The sequence below is a fragment of the Saccopteryx leptura genome, chromosome 13, assembly GCF_036850995.1.
Source record: "Saccopteryx leptura isolate mSacLep1 chromosome 13, mSacLep1_pri_phased_curated, whole genome shotgun sequence".
NCBI lineage: Eukaryota > Metazoa > Chordata > Mammalia > Chiroptera > Emballonuridae > Saccopteryx > Saccopteryx leptura.
The window spans coordinates 29009459-29023895 of record NC_089515.1 but is presented as its reverse complement, the minus strand read 5'-3'; the positions used below and the strand labels follow the sequence as shown (position 1 = coordinate 29023895).

Sequence of the window (14437 nt, the reverse complement as noted above, 5' to 3'; positions counted from 1 at the left end):
TTTGCTCAAACCAGATGAGCTCGCACTCAAGCTGGCGACCTTGGGGTCTCGAACCTGGGTCCTCCGCATCCCAGACCAATGCTCTATCCACTGCTCAACTGCCTGGTCAGGCTATAAAGTCAAATTTCAATAAGTATAGGGCTTCCATAGAGTGTTTTATTTTACAAAGAAACTAATTTAAATCATCCGTACAAATGAAGGCAATGGAAACCTGTAGGGAGTACAGGTGGTTAACCAGAGTTCAGAAACCCCAGGTACCAACTAAAGTCAGCAATATAGAGACTAAACACTTAGATGTCTTGAGTCTGCTCAGACAAATGGGGTAATGGCCCTCTGGCCCAGAGAACAGGTCTTCAGCTTCTGTTGTGGGGTGTGTAAGAAGTCCTGGTATGGAATTCTTGGGTGAAGATTTCCACCAAAGCCCCCTTTGCCAGATCTGTTCATGTTCCAGAATGAATGTGGTGCCCCCAGGGATCAGCAGAGAGAGACTGTGGTGGGTCAGCTGGTGGCCAGTTCAGCCCGAAGCACTTTCCACACTAGCTAAGATCTGAATGTGGAAATGAAGTGTCAGAATGTGGTCTGTTCCAACATGGACATGAAGTTGTATTTACAGTCTTAGCACCTAAGAGTTACTTGAGTATTTTCAGAAACCAATTTGTCATTTAATGTTAATCAAACATAAAAGGACAACTCTCTAAAGATGCCAATGTTTTTCTTTTACATAAAATTTAATGGGGGTAAAAATCAAAGCAAAAATTGTAACTCAGAGCAATGAGGGAAAAAAAAGTATGTAGAGTAATAGAAAAAAGAAGATAGTCATTTCTTCCCAGAATAGGCATAAGATTCTTTTTTTCTTTTTTTTTTCTTAAGGTGGAAACGGGGAGAGACAGTCAGACAGACCCCCACATGCGCCCGACCAGGATCCACCTGGCACGCCCACCAGGGGGCGATGCTCTGCCCCTCCAGGGCGTTGCTCTGCCGTGACCAGAGCCACTCTAGCGCCTGGGGCAAAGGCCAAGGAGCCATCCCCAGCGCCCGAGCCATCTTTGCTCCAATGGAGCCTTGGCTGCGGGAGGGGAAGAGAGAGACAGAGAGGAAGAAGGGGGTGGGGGGTGGAGAAGCAAATGGGCGCTTCTCCTATGTGCCCTGGCCGGGAATTGAACCCGGGTCCCCCGCACGCCAGGCCGATGCTCTACCGCTGAGCCAACCGGCCAGGGCCGGCATAAGATTCTTGATTCATAGGATCCTTGGGATTCTTTCAGCTGAAATCAAAGCAGCTGAAAGAGAGCCTCCTGCAGATATGAAATTCAGACATTTAATATGGAACCTATTACCCCCCCGGGCAGAAGTACTCTGCACCTCTCTCATGGCACCATCCACAGGCTGCTCCCTGCGAGTTTGTTTCTAATAATAGAGATGCACTCTTTCAGGGCAGAGACCTGAGAATCCCTTCCCCGCCTCCCCCAAACCTCCCACATTAAATAGCTCTGGAAGGCTAGGTGCTGACACGGCCTGTCATTAGGTTGATCAAGAGACATTCTGGTCTGAAGTATTCACATTAAAGTTTATGTTCAGACTTTTTTTCTTAATTTGTCTACTTGGGATTCCTGAGTTCTTACAGTTATGGGACCACAATTCATTTACAAATTTAGCCCGATTAATTTCTATTGCAAGTTAGACTGCTGAAGAGGAAGAAGTTATGTCTGGCACCAAGTATGATCTCAATAAAAGTTGATGAATGGTTGAAGATATATACTCTCCAGTGTCCCTGGGAAACCTTCCCTGCTCACGTCTTTCTCTTGGAGACAGACCTCTGGGGTGGCTCTGTTAGGTGCAGAGAAGCTGCTAGTGTCTGGGTCTGGGTCAAAATATAATATATTGAGAATGATTTTTTAGAGACCGCAAATTAAACCAGTCTACAATGACTCCCAGTATTTACCAATCCTTTTGAAAAGAGCATAGAAGAAATAGAAGGGAATCACCCAATTTTGCTAAGAAAAAATTTTGCTTTTACTAAAATTCTGTGACTGGGAAGCAGAATCGTAGAAGTAGCTCAGAGAACTTTACAGAAGAATCTGAAATCAGGACTGGTGGAGAAAATTTAATGGACTGGGATGAGTTTGGCCTCAAGGAGAGAACATTGCTGAGTAAACCTAATACTTTAAAAAGATATTCATTATATAAAGAGCCTCGGATGAAATTAACCAGAAAGTACCATGGCAGAGTTCAGTTATCCATACCATTATAATTTTATATTACTGGACCCTCAGGGTGGTACAGTGTGAAGATGATGCCAAACGCGGAGTCAGAACTGAATGCTCGGTGTTTCCTAGTGCTGTCACCTAATAGTTGTGTGACTCTCAAGTAAGTGACTTAATGTACTGAGAGCCAGTTTCTTCAACTCTAACATGGGAGAGAGGCAGGAATCGTTCTGCTTGTTTCATGGTGGTGCTTAGAAGGTTAAGTGAGATAATGGCTATTAAAGCTCTTTATTACCTATAAAGTCCCAGCCACAGGCACGGCAGGCCCCAGTGTTCTTATATAATTAGGTGTTCTTATACAATTCAGACAGACTTGAAGCTGCGGGCACTCCTTCCCCAGAGGTCACTAAACACAGAACATCTTCTGGCCCAGATGTCCTAGCCACAGAATGTCTGACGGCAGGAAAACGAACCGAACACCTTGAAATGTCATTCCACTCCAGGCTTCTTCGCATCTGCTGAGCCCCTCGGGTTAGTGTGTCACAAGAGGACAGCCAATGTGATCAAAGTTGTTCTCTTCCTTTTTAATTTTTGGATGGTTTTCCCTTCAAATGGAATTGAACAAGACACATAGGGAAGAACCCTGGGATCTAACCAAACACCTGCTCCTGGTTTGGCTCCCCCCAAAGTGAGTCCCTGTTTTTCGGTATAAGTTGACTTGTTTGGCCTGACTTCATGTTGCTTCTCTGTTGAAAGACATTGGAGATGTTTCCGTCTGGGGCAGAATTGATTCCATAGAAGACAATGTTCATTGATATGTGATCATATGAAGCCCTGGACAGATTCTCTCCTGTGCATATGGTAGAGCTGCCCCCAAAGGCCGACTTATCCAGAAGAGGAACTATTGGCTTGGGTGCGAAGGGTCAGTCCACCTCACAGAAAGGTAAGAAGTCAGGGAACATGACAGGGAGGGCCCTGCGCTGATTTTTTGGAGAACTAGCTTGATATTTACCACCCCCCCCCCTCCTGGAACAGTCTCTGTGTGTGGCCTTCTAGTGTCTTGAAGAACTACTTTGCTGCTGAGCACAGAGACAAATGCTGCACACGTGAAGTGGGAGTGGGGGGAAGGAATGGGAGAGAATAGCAGAGTTTCAGAGTGGGATGGGAAGCAGTCATCGTTGACCTTGACCTCCCGCAGAGTGAGGAACCGGAACCAGCGCACCTCTGAGACGGGCCGGGCGCCCGGGCTCTGGTCAACAGGCTGCGTTCCGAGAAAGCCCACCCGCCCCTGGTCAGGCGGGGCAAGCCTTGGGAAAATGAGCTCATTTTGTGGTGAAATCTTTCTCTTTTAAGTCGCACTCTCTGCTTTTCTGTCATTTTAGAGATTCTAGGCCAAATCTGTGCCCTTTCAGTGAGCGGTCTTTTGATTATTGAAGAAAGCCCTCATGAGTCACCTAACTTTTCCTCTCTGAATCAAACCTGCCGTTTCCTCCAGTCTTCCCTGAAGACTATGTACTACAGATACAGGGCACCCTCTCTTGGACACATTGAAGTTTTATCAAAGTTCCCCCTGTCCTGTCCTGTCCGGAGGGTGCAGAGCACCCACTTTTTGTCTGGGTCCTGGAATGAGAACTTTGTCTTATATAAAGAGTGGAGAGTTGATGGGTGGGTCTTATGATTTGTTCCCTCATTGAGATGAGAAACAGGAACCTTCACTGTGGACCTGGGTGCTTGGATGATGCCTGATCAGTGTCCCCAAAGGTGCTTCCTGTGCAGTAATACCAGACGTGCATGAACCTGAGTTCACACGGAGATGTCCCATCAGAGATTCCAAATATCTCCAGCCCTGCTGGCAATTTTACGAGAAGGCAAATTCTCAGACGTTCTCTAATCAAAAACCTTTGCCAGTGTCTCCCTCCTCTTGAATCCCCAGGCCACAACGCCCAACTGGTGGCTCGAATGAAGCACTGACTTACTCTATATCAGGGGTCCCCAAACTTTTTACACAGGGGGCCAGTTCACTGTCCCTCAGACCATTGGAGGGCCGGACTATAAAAAAAACTATGAACAAATCCCTATTCACACTGCACAGATCTTATTTTAAAGTAAAAAAAAAAACAAAAAACGGGAACAAATACAATATTTAAAATAAAGAACAAGTAAATTTAAATCAACAAACTGACCAGTATTTTAATGGGAACTATGCTCCTCTCACTGACCACCAATGAAAGAGGTGCCCCTTCTGGAAGTGCGGCGGGGGCCGGATAAATGGCCTCAGGGGGCCACATGCAGCCCACGGGCCGTAGTTTGGGGACCCCTGCTCTATATCCTCTTCCAGGTTCCCCCCGACAGGAGCCACACCTGGTTCCCCTGCTCCTGGAGCTTTCCATCCTACCCTGAGCAAACGTGGCTTCAGGCTGCAGCTAGGAATGAGCAGACACAGAACACGGAGTCTGGCCCCAGAGGCTTATAAAAGAGAGCAGGAGACACCGAAGGCTGAGGTCACTTCCTAGCATTTCCTTCCATCCCCAACTGCAGAGTCGCTGCGCCGGAGCCACACCCTTCCTGCGAGACCCCGTCCCAGCGCCAGCGAGGGCTCTTGCTCTTACTAGTGCGTAGTTAGCAGAGTGCTGGATGTGGCCCTGAACGTGGAGGTGGCAATCCCTTCCAGTCCGAGATGGCAGAGCACAAGGTCAGAGCTACTGAGGTCTAGGATGGAGAGGTGCTAGATTAGCAGTAGTTTACAGGAGAGACACAGGTTTGGAGAAGTGAGTGAAGGGCCCAAAATTCCACTGTGGAGCAGTTGCAGGGTTATAACTGGAATCCAGTTCTGGTGACTTCCAGTCTGCAACTGTCTTTAATATAAAATAGGTCAAATCATTTGTGGTATCTGTATTTATGCTTATATATGTATGTGTATGCATGGACGTATACAATTTTCTTTTGTATGAGGCTTCCTTTGATTCTTATAAAAAGCCCATCTGATAGGTAAGGGAGCTGAGGTTTGGTCACACATGCAAATGGTAGCAACTGAGTTCTTTTTGTTTGTTTATTCAGTGAGAGGAAGGGAGACAGAGACAGACTCCTGCACGGGCCCTAATTGTAATTCACCCGGCAAACCAGCTAGGGGGCAATGCACTGCCCATCTGGGATGTTCCTCCGTTGTTCAGTAACCGAGCTATTCTTAGCACCTGAGGTGGAGGCCATGAAACCATCCTCAGCTTGGGGCCAACTTGCTCTAATTGAGCCATGGCTGCAGAAGGGAGGCAGAAAGAGAGAAAGAGAGAGAGAGGGAGAGGGAGAGAGAGAGAGAGAGAGAGAGAGAGAAGCAAGAGGAGGAAGGGTGGAGAGGCAGATAGGTGCTTCTCCTGTGTGCCCTGACCAGGAATTGAACCCGGGACTTCCACACACTGGGCCGATGCTCTACCACTGAGCCAACTGGCCAGGGCCTGCAACTGGGTTCACATCCAGGCCTTCTGATTCCAGTTCCCTTTTCTTCCAGTGGCGTGACATTGTTATTTGACCTCAGTAGGTCTGACCAAATTCTTCTTCAGGATCCCTGTGGAATGGCTAGGCATTTGGTCAGCTCCTTCTGCGTGGTACACATGGTCTTCCTGACCCTGGACAGGCTCAGCGCCTAAGCTCTTTGGTTCCAGAGGACTCTGAACTGTCACAATCAGTGCTAAAGAGTCAGCCCCTCTGTCAGACCTGACCTTTAGGTCATTTCTGAGTGACAGTGGGAGACTTACACAAACTTGTGGTCCTCAGACTATCAGAAAAATATGAGAATTTTAGAGCTGGAAGGGGTCTTACCAAATATATAGCAACTCTTGAATTTTGCAGATAAGGAAACGGAAGCCTAGGGATTAGCATTAAAGGATTTTCCCAGCTCAGATGATTCTGTAGTAAACCAGAACCAAGTCTCCTGCCCGAGATGAAGACCAGGACTCAGCACCCCAGTCATGAACTACAGGGACGGTGAGAGGGAGGGGCTGAAACACGGAGGAGAGTTCTGTGATACACTGTAGGTAGAACTGAGAGGAGAGAAAAGGAGACACAGCGGACACGTAGCCAGAAACCAGAGCCAGAATGGGACCCAAGACTGAAAACACAGATCTAGGGTGGGCTCACCAAACTCAGGAAGTGCCTCCCCAGATTGTGTTTTGTTCCATTGCACAGACAGTTGGAAGCCAAATGCAAGCCACCAAGGTTGCAGTGCAACAGTGAACAATTAAAGCACAAATAGTTGTGGGCAGCTGTGGGAGTGCAAGCCACCTGCTCCAAGTTTACAGCTTTGTTAAACTTGGTAAACATTAGAAATGCAACAGGAATGCTCCCAGTCTGAACAACAATCCCATACCCTTCCCAGGAGGCCTTCCTTGGGGAGCTGGGGTGGCTTTCCCCTTGACCAGGCCCTTCTCACTGTGGCCTAGAGCTGCTTTCTGTTGATAGAGGTCACTGTTGTCAATCGTCTGTAGTAGAAACCGAAGGAGGTAGGGAGAATTGCAGAATCATATATTTATATTTATAGTTTGAAAGGACGACAAAGGCCCCAGGATAAAATTTCTCTCCTGTTGTTCAGATGAGAAAAATGAGATCCAGAAAGGTGATGTGCCCAGAGTTACAAAGTTAGGGGCAGAACTGACTTTTGATGTCTGAACGACCTTTGTTGAGTGCTCCATCCTCGAAGCCACACAAGGTTTATAAACGATGACAAACAGGGAGGTACAGCATTGCAGAATGTTACTGCTGGAAGGGACATGGTTCTCAATACCTGGTTTTAGGTTGTCACATGTCTAGTGGTGCTATTGGCATTTAGCGGGCAGGGGCCAAGGATGCTAAAGAGTTTACAAGGTGATCATCCTGCCTAATGAAGAACTAACTGTCTTGCCGAGACTCCTCGAATGACCTTGTTGAGAAGTATACATACTTTGTTACCATTTTACATTACAGTCGAGGGTTCCAAGCCCGGAGGCAGAGATGCTTGATGAGGGTCCCAAAGGGAGTCAGTAGTCCCCTGACTCCATCCCACTGAGCCCCTGAGTTAGTTAGTGGCACCCTTGGTGCCTTCAGCAAACGGGCGACTCCAGCGCCCTCTTACCCGGCCCCTGCTGCCCTTGAACCTGAGGACTTACTTGGACTTCAGGCCCTCCTGTCCGTAGGGCTGCAGCAGATACTGGTGCACAAGCTTGTCCCTCAGAGTACCAGCCAGCTTGATTTTCTTTCTTGATCTGTGCAGGTTGATGATGAAAAGTGTAATGGACCCTCGGACATAGTTGTGGCTGAGATTCAGAGAGAGAGAGAGAAGGAAAAGATGGAAACAAAGTGGTCAGTTAGATGCTTCTAAATAATTTACAGACTGCACGAAACAGGACTACCTCAGGAAAGGGCACTTATTTTGTGAGTCTTGGCCACCCTCGACCTTCAGGGACAGGAAGGGCTTGTTACTGTGGTTTCCTGCAGAGAGGATGCTAACTTCTCACCATGCTCCTTTTGTTTTTGTTTAAATGTATTGCAATCATTTGAGAAACAAAAAATGTTTTTCTGAGTATGGAAGTAAAACATGCTGATTGCCAAAAGAAAAGAAAAAAATATATAGAAAAAAGCAGGAAAAAAAAATTCCCATAATCCAAGTATTTTGAGATATAACATTTTGGTAAACATCCTTCCATTATTTATTTTTTAGTTTATTAATTGGACAAATACTTACTGAGTATGTGGCACATACATATATATTTCTCAGTTTTTACATAATTGGGATCACATGGTTTACACAGTTTTTCCAGTTCATGAACATCTTAAACATGTTCCCATGTTATTATATAATATTGTACTTATAGAAGAATGCTCATTTTTTTTCAATCATAGAACTGTTAACAATTTATTTAACTAATGCCTTACTTTTGGGGACTTAGGTTGTTTTCAATTGTTTGCCATTATAAATTATGTGATGAAGCACTTCATTGTACTTAAACCTTTTGCACATCATGGTTATTTCTGATGGTTGAAGTCTTCGAACTGGAGGCATTAGGTCAAGGGGGATGTGCACTGTGTGATTCCTCACCCAATAGTCTCAGTGATACCCTCTGTGGAATATTTTATGTCCCTGCCCTGTTGAGCCCTAGAGTGATCACATGATTAGCTTTGGCCAATGACATGTTAAAACCTCTAGGCAGAAGCTTAAAGAGCCAATCAGTGTTTTGCCCCGTCCTTTTTCTCTCTACCAGAAGACCAGCAATGTTCTTGACAGAGAGTGACTGTTGGTCTGCATCCTGGAATAAAGAAAAGAAAAAAATATAGAAAAAAGCAGGAAAAAAATTACTGGACTACCAGATGATGGGGCAGAGGCTACCACTGGGCCATGACGGACAAGTAGTGTGAATGAGAAATACATTTTCTTATTGAAAACCATGGGTATTTGGAGGTCCTTTGTTATAGCATAATCTCACTGATCCTGACTGATACACACATTTTGATAATATTAATATTAACTCTCTAGAAAGTTTGTACCAATTTTCTCTGACTGGCTATGTAATAAAAACAAGTATTTCCGTATTTCCTCATAACCTTAAGAACACTGGATATTAACCTTTCTCAGAGAGGTGATAATGCGATTTCAATGTTATATTAATTTGTATTTTTTTAAAATTCATACTGAGGGGTAGCATTTTTTTTCATTTGCCTGTTTGCCATTTCATTTCTTCTTTTGTAAATTGACTATGTCCTTTGCCCATTTTCTACTGGTTTATAAAAACGGTTTGTTTATTAAAGATAGTGATCCTTTGGAGCATGTATGTTACAAAAGTTCCCCCAGTTTCCTTTGATCAGTTCAGTTTGTTTACATTGTATTTCATGTATAAAAGTTAAAATTTTCATGAAGTCAAAATAATTGATCTTTTTGACTTCTGCTCAGCTGTTTTACCTTCCCCTAGATTATAAAACTAGTCACCCTTTTGGAATCCTTTTAAACCAGTACAGGATGTTCAGAAGCCTGGGAGAACTATATGCCTACATAGCCTTTCAGCATGTATCAACAAACCTATAATGATTTCCTCCTTTCTTGTAGGAAAAAGATTTTGTTTCTAAGGGGTCCCTTAAGGCTCCATCTGGATGGGTTAATGAGAGGAAACAGAAAAAGTGACCTGATCCTGCCTTCCATGGAGGAGTTCAGAGAAATTCTCTGTCAACTTTGCCCAGAGAAAAATCTCATTCCTTGCAGAAGCAGCATTGTTAGATTCTAGCTCACTGTCTCTGCTCCCAAAGGTGATAATAAAGGGCTGAGTGCCCATGGGCAGGGCAATATGGTAACTTGGATTGCTTATTTGTTGTTGTTGTTGTTTTTTGCATTTTTCTGAAACTGGAAATAGGGAGAGACAGTCAGACAGACTCCCGCATGCGCCTGACCTGGATCCACCCGGCACGCCCACCAGGGGGCGATGCTCTGCCCATCCTGGGTGTCGCCATGTTGCGACCAGAGCCACTCTAGCGCCTGGGGCAGAGGCCAAGGAGCCATCCCCAGCGCCCGGGCCATCTTTGCTCCAATGGAGCCTTGGCTGCGGGAGGGGAAGAGAGAGACAGAGAGGAAGGCGCGGCGGAGGGGTGGAGAAGCAAATGGGCACTTCTCCTCTGTGCCCTGGCCGGGAATCGAACCCGGGTCCTCCGCACGCTAGGCTGACACTCTACTGCTGTGTTTATTTGTTTTTAATAATATAGTTTTCAGGGCTCATCCCTGGATTTTTTTTTTTATTCAATCTGTTTGTGCATGGGGCTTGGGAATCTATATTTTGACCTCTCTAGGGTATTTGGCAGAGATTTGGGTTTGGAAATCACTGCCCAGAGCAATCCACTAAGGTTATGAGGAGACTGACCAGAGTAAACCCCACTGGCTGTGTGTCATGATTTGTCTTGCATGTTGAGGGGCACGTTATTGTGTTGAAAGCTTTTTGTTTGCCTGCGTTGATATTCTGAAGAATTATTAAATGACTCTTCTATGTGGTCCCCCCTCCTCAGGTCCTCCTTCGCAGCCCCTGAAGCATGTGAACTAGCTGGTGGAGCCAGCCGAGTTAGGTCGGAAGAGAATGCCATTGCATTTGAGCAGACTTGTATCACCAGAGCTCTGAAGCGAGATGCTGCTAGCCTCTCAGCATTTACCATCACTAAAGAACACCAACTATATTCCATTGATGGGCTTGAAGCTTAACTTGGCTTGTGCAGAATTGAGGAAGACACCATAACTGCTGCTACTCTGGGCTTCCGAGTGTGAATGTAGGCATGCCTGGGGACCCACTTGGCCAACTCTGGTAAGCCCTTTCATCACCAATCATCAAACAGTCTTCTCCAAAGCCAGCATGGAGGAGAGAGAGCCTCGTGCCTGCATTGATGAGAGTTTCTCTTCTGCAGAGCTCGGGCACAATGAGGCCGCAGAGACTACAGAGCAGAGGCCTGGGAGGTGGGGAGTGGGAGGTGGGAGAGAGGCCTGAGATCCCAGCATTGCTTCGGGGAAAACTGCCTTCTCAAGCTGCTGGCGATGGCCTGACTTCCATTTATGTCCAGTATTCTCCCGAGGGAGACAAACCAGCACCGAGAACCAGCCCAGAGACCAGTGCGCTGAGGCTCCGACAGGACCCCTGCAGCCTCCCCAGGTCGGGACTGGCTTGAAGACTGCCTCAGTCAGACCTGTCCCTGCGTGGCTGAAGGTCAAGGGCATTAAGCAGAGGTCTTCTGGCTGGGAAGACACATGTTTGACTGGGGAGTTCAGCACTAGCTTGAAAATAATGTTGAAAATCCAGAATGGCTATCCTCTGCCCACAGAAAACTAAGCTTGGAACAGTATCCGCTTCCTAAGAAAACGGGGTCTGATGGAAGGCATGGCCTGCAGGCAGGCAGTCCAGGTGGTTCTTGGTTCTCTTAATGAATGTCCCTTTTTGTCTGGTTAAACATCTGTCTTTCTCCATGTCTTTATCACAAGCAGAGAATCCACGGATCTGGGGTTCATCTTTCTGGCTGTTCTTTTGCTGTCTGACATCTCGTGTTGCCATGGGAGGAGGAGGAAATGAGTCAGGGAAGGGACGATGGAGACGGAATAGCTTGGATATAACAGGTGGGGAGTGTCATGTGGGGAGGTGCATCTTGACTTCCAGATAAAAAACAGTCACTGTTCTAGAAATGTCTCCAGTGAATCTAGGAGACTAGGAAAGGGAAGGGAGGGTGGGTCAGCTTTGGAGTCACAGTCATTCTCATGGAAAGTCAATGTGCTTGAAAACTGGGTTGGTCCATTGTCTCCAAATCTAATTCAAAGTTTTTGGGTTCGGTAAAAGTCAGGCCATGTATTGCCAAACATTTTTCCCCCTAATTTCAAAGCCCCTGTGTATTTTAAGGGAAATTTAATCCACATGTTTCTGATTCATTTACACTTAACTCATCAAAATATTGTTTTGTAAGAGCCATTTGATGTCCAAGAAGCCTCAGGAACCTTTTTTATGAGTCTTATAAAAAAAGTCTTCTGAAAAACAGGAAGTCATGTTTTGCCAATAATAAGTGAACTTGAACCCCAAAAGGCTCAGTTTTGCTTCAGCATCCACCAGGTTCCAATTGGTTCTGAACTTGGCAAAGGACCGCAGCTCCTTCCCAGGAACACACAAAGCCTCAGCAGAATGGTTTAGAAAATGGTTTTCCCCACTCAAAACGTACCAGCTCTCTGACCACGGAGACCTACGGTGAGAATACCACACTGCCGCTGTCCTAATCCGTTCATTAGGACTCCAAAGCAGGAAGCAGAAAAGCACCCGCTGCTGTTGGGATGAGCACCTAACTTTTGCTCCTAAATCTTCCGTAAGAGACAATGTTCTTCTAGGTCAGAAATGACCCACAAGGCAAGAGACTGCCATGAGAGCCAGTGAGATACTCACGGAGAGGTTGAATATCTGCCCGGGAAAGTGTAAAAGAAATTTCTGTGCTGTATAGGATGCTAGACCAAAGATCTCTAAGGGTTCTTTCCAAATGTACAACTGTTTGTATCATTAGTGGTGTTATTTGTATATAAGGGTGATGTCACAGACCTGTGGAATTCAATATAATGTAAGTGCCAATTGCTGGCAAGATTCTTGGCACATAGCAAATGTTTAACACACGCTGGGGTGCAGGAGTAGTGTTAATAGACACTTTCTTTGGGTTGTTCTAATGGTAAGTTTATACTTTCTCACCCAAGCCCTGATTTGACCAAGGATATATATTTCAGAGTACTGGTCAGGACTGAACAGAGTGAAGTCAACATGCCCACTCTGGGACATTTTTGTGACCTTGGCCTTGTTGGCTACAGATAAATTAAGTGAGTCAGTGGTGTTTCCTCCTGACTGTTGTGGAAGATGAGGAGGATTGACATGACACAGGCTTCCGGAGAAATGGAGCACAGACATTTCTCTCTTTGTGCCTACCTGTCTGGGGCACCTGGCACCCGCTGCCATGGCAGAGACCTGCAGTCTCAGTGGTGCAGCGCCTTAACTGAGGACTTGATCTTTTCTAATAGGAACAAAGAGACCTTCACCACAATGACTATCGTTAAGATCGTGTGTGGAATGGATTCAGGCTTGGGGGCCTTCTTCTTTCTTTCTTCTTCTTTTTCAGTGGGGAGAAGGAGGAACAGCACTGATTGAAGCACAGTGGCAGCATTTTCCCAGAGAGGTTCTGGAGTGACTCCCCATAGAAAGTAGAGGAGAGCTGCAGATGCAGAGAATATAGAAACTAGGTGATTTGAGTAACCTGTTGGAGGTCTCATTCTAGAGAATGTAGAATTATTAACCACTAATCACCCCTTCTCCTTCTGGCTGATGTAGTGATATCAAAGCAGAAGGGAGCTAAAACTCTAGGTCAGAAGTAAGGTCAATGCCCTATTTATGCATTCATTCATTCATTCATTCATTCATTCATCAAATATTTACTGAGCACTTCTTTATGCCAGTCACTATATTAGACACCAGGAATACAGAAACAAATGAGACACTGGCCCTGAGTTCATGGTATACTCTGAATATTAGTGACAACTTCCGTGAGAACATAAAGGAACGTCAGGATGAACGCTGGCACTAGACTAACTGAGGAGCCCGCTGTGAAGACAGCGGAGGCCTGGTGAGCCCACGCTGCTGACCTTCTTTCCCCCGAGTCCTCAGACTGATGGTATAAAGGCCACAAACTGATGCGCTTCCCCAAAGAGACAAAAGGTGCCAAGAATAATTTTTCTCTCTTGAAGCCCGGGGTCCACCTTTTGGGTGGTTACTTCAGGGCTAGGGTGGAGACAAGGAACACAATGTTTCCTTGTGCGGGTGATCAGATAACTCCGGGCCAAGGCCATAAAGCAGTCCCTCTCTGTCAGGTATTGGATTGAGCTTCCTGTTGAGCAAAAGGGACGTTGAAAGCCTCTGGCCTCTGCCCAAACCATCCTCCCCTCATCCACAATAGGTACTTGTATCTAAAGACAAGACAACTGGCCCTTGGCCCCCTATGCTCAGAGTGATTCTTTGAAAAATCTTATCATGAGAAATTAATTGGCTTGGCTCCTCTCTCATCAAGGAAGGGGAAGGCGCGTCTGTTGTAACCTGACCACTGGGCTCTTTGTGCTATCCACTGCCCGTGATCAGCCCCTGATGGGCCTGCTGGAATGAGGTCAGGCTGGAGACATTGTCCCCCCCACCCCGTTTCTCTGCATTAAGAGAAAGAGTTCTCTTTTCAGGGGCTGCCTACTCTACTCCTTAAACAGGAAATTATGTAAGAAAGCCATTTATGGTCTGAAGAGTTTTGCCTTAGGCTCAATTTTCACCTTATTTTTATTTATTATTTTTGACAGAGACAAAGAGAGAGTCAGAGAGAGGGACAGATAGGGACAGACAGACAGGAAGGAAGAGAGATGAGAAGCATCAGTTCTTCATTGCAGCACCTTAGTTGTTCATTGATTGCTTTCTCATATGTGTCTTGACTGGGAGGCTACAGCAGAGCGAGTGACCCTTGCTCAAGCCAGCGACCTTGGGCTCAAGCTGGTGAGCCTTGCTCAAACCAGATGAGCCCACGCTCAAGCCGGTGACCTTGGGGCTTCGAACCTGGGTCCTCCGTGCCCTAGTCCAATGCTCTATTCACTGCACCACTGCCTAGTCAGTTTTTTTTATAAACCTCATGTTTCAAAATATTTTATCTGTCAAGCTTTATTTACTGATAACTATTTTTCCTGTTTGTTTTAAAGACACCTC

The 14437-nt window shown here is 46.0% G+C and overlaps 1 protein-coding gene across 2 annotated transcripts in view; it reads right to left on the bottom strand.

Moving 5' to 3' along the window:
* HPSE2 (heparanase 2 (inactive)) overlaps window positions 1–14437 on the bottom strand; it is a 773696-nt gene that overhangs the window by 15657 nt on the left and 743602 nt on the right. For both annotated transcript variants that reach the window (XM_066354936.1, XM_066354937.1), the window contains one exon: window positions 7337–7483. In XM_066354936.1, the coding sequence (XP_066211033.1) occupies window positions 7337–7483 (147 nt within the window). The remainder of the gene's footprint in view (window positions 1–7336; window positions 7484–14437) is intronic.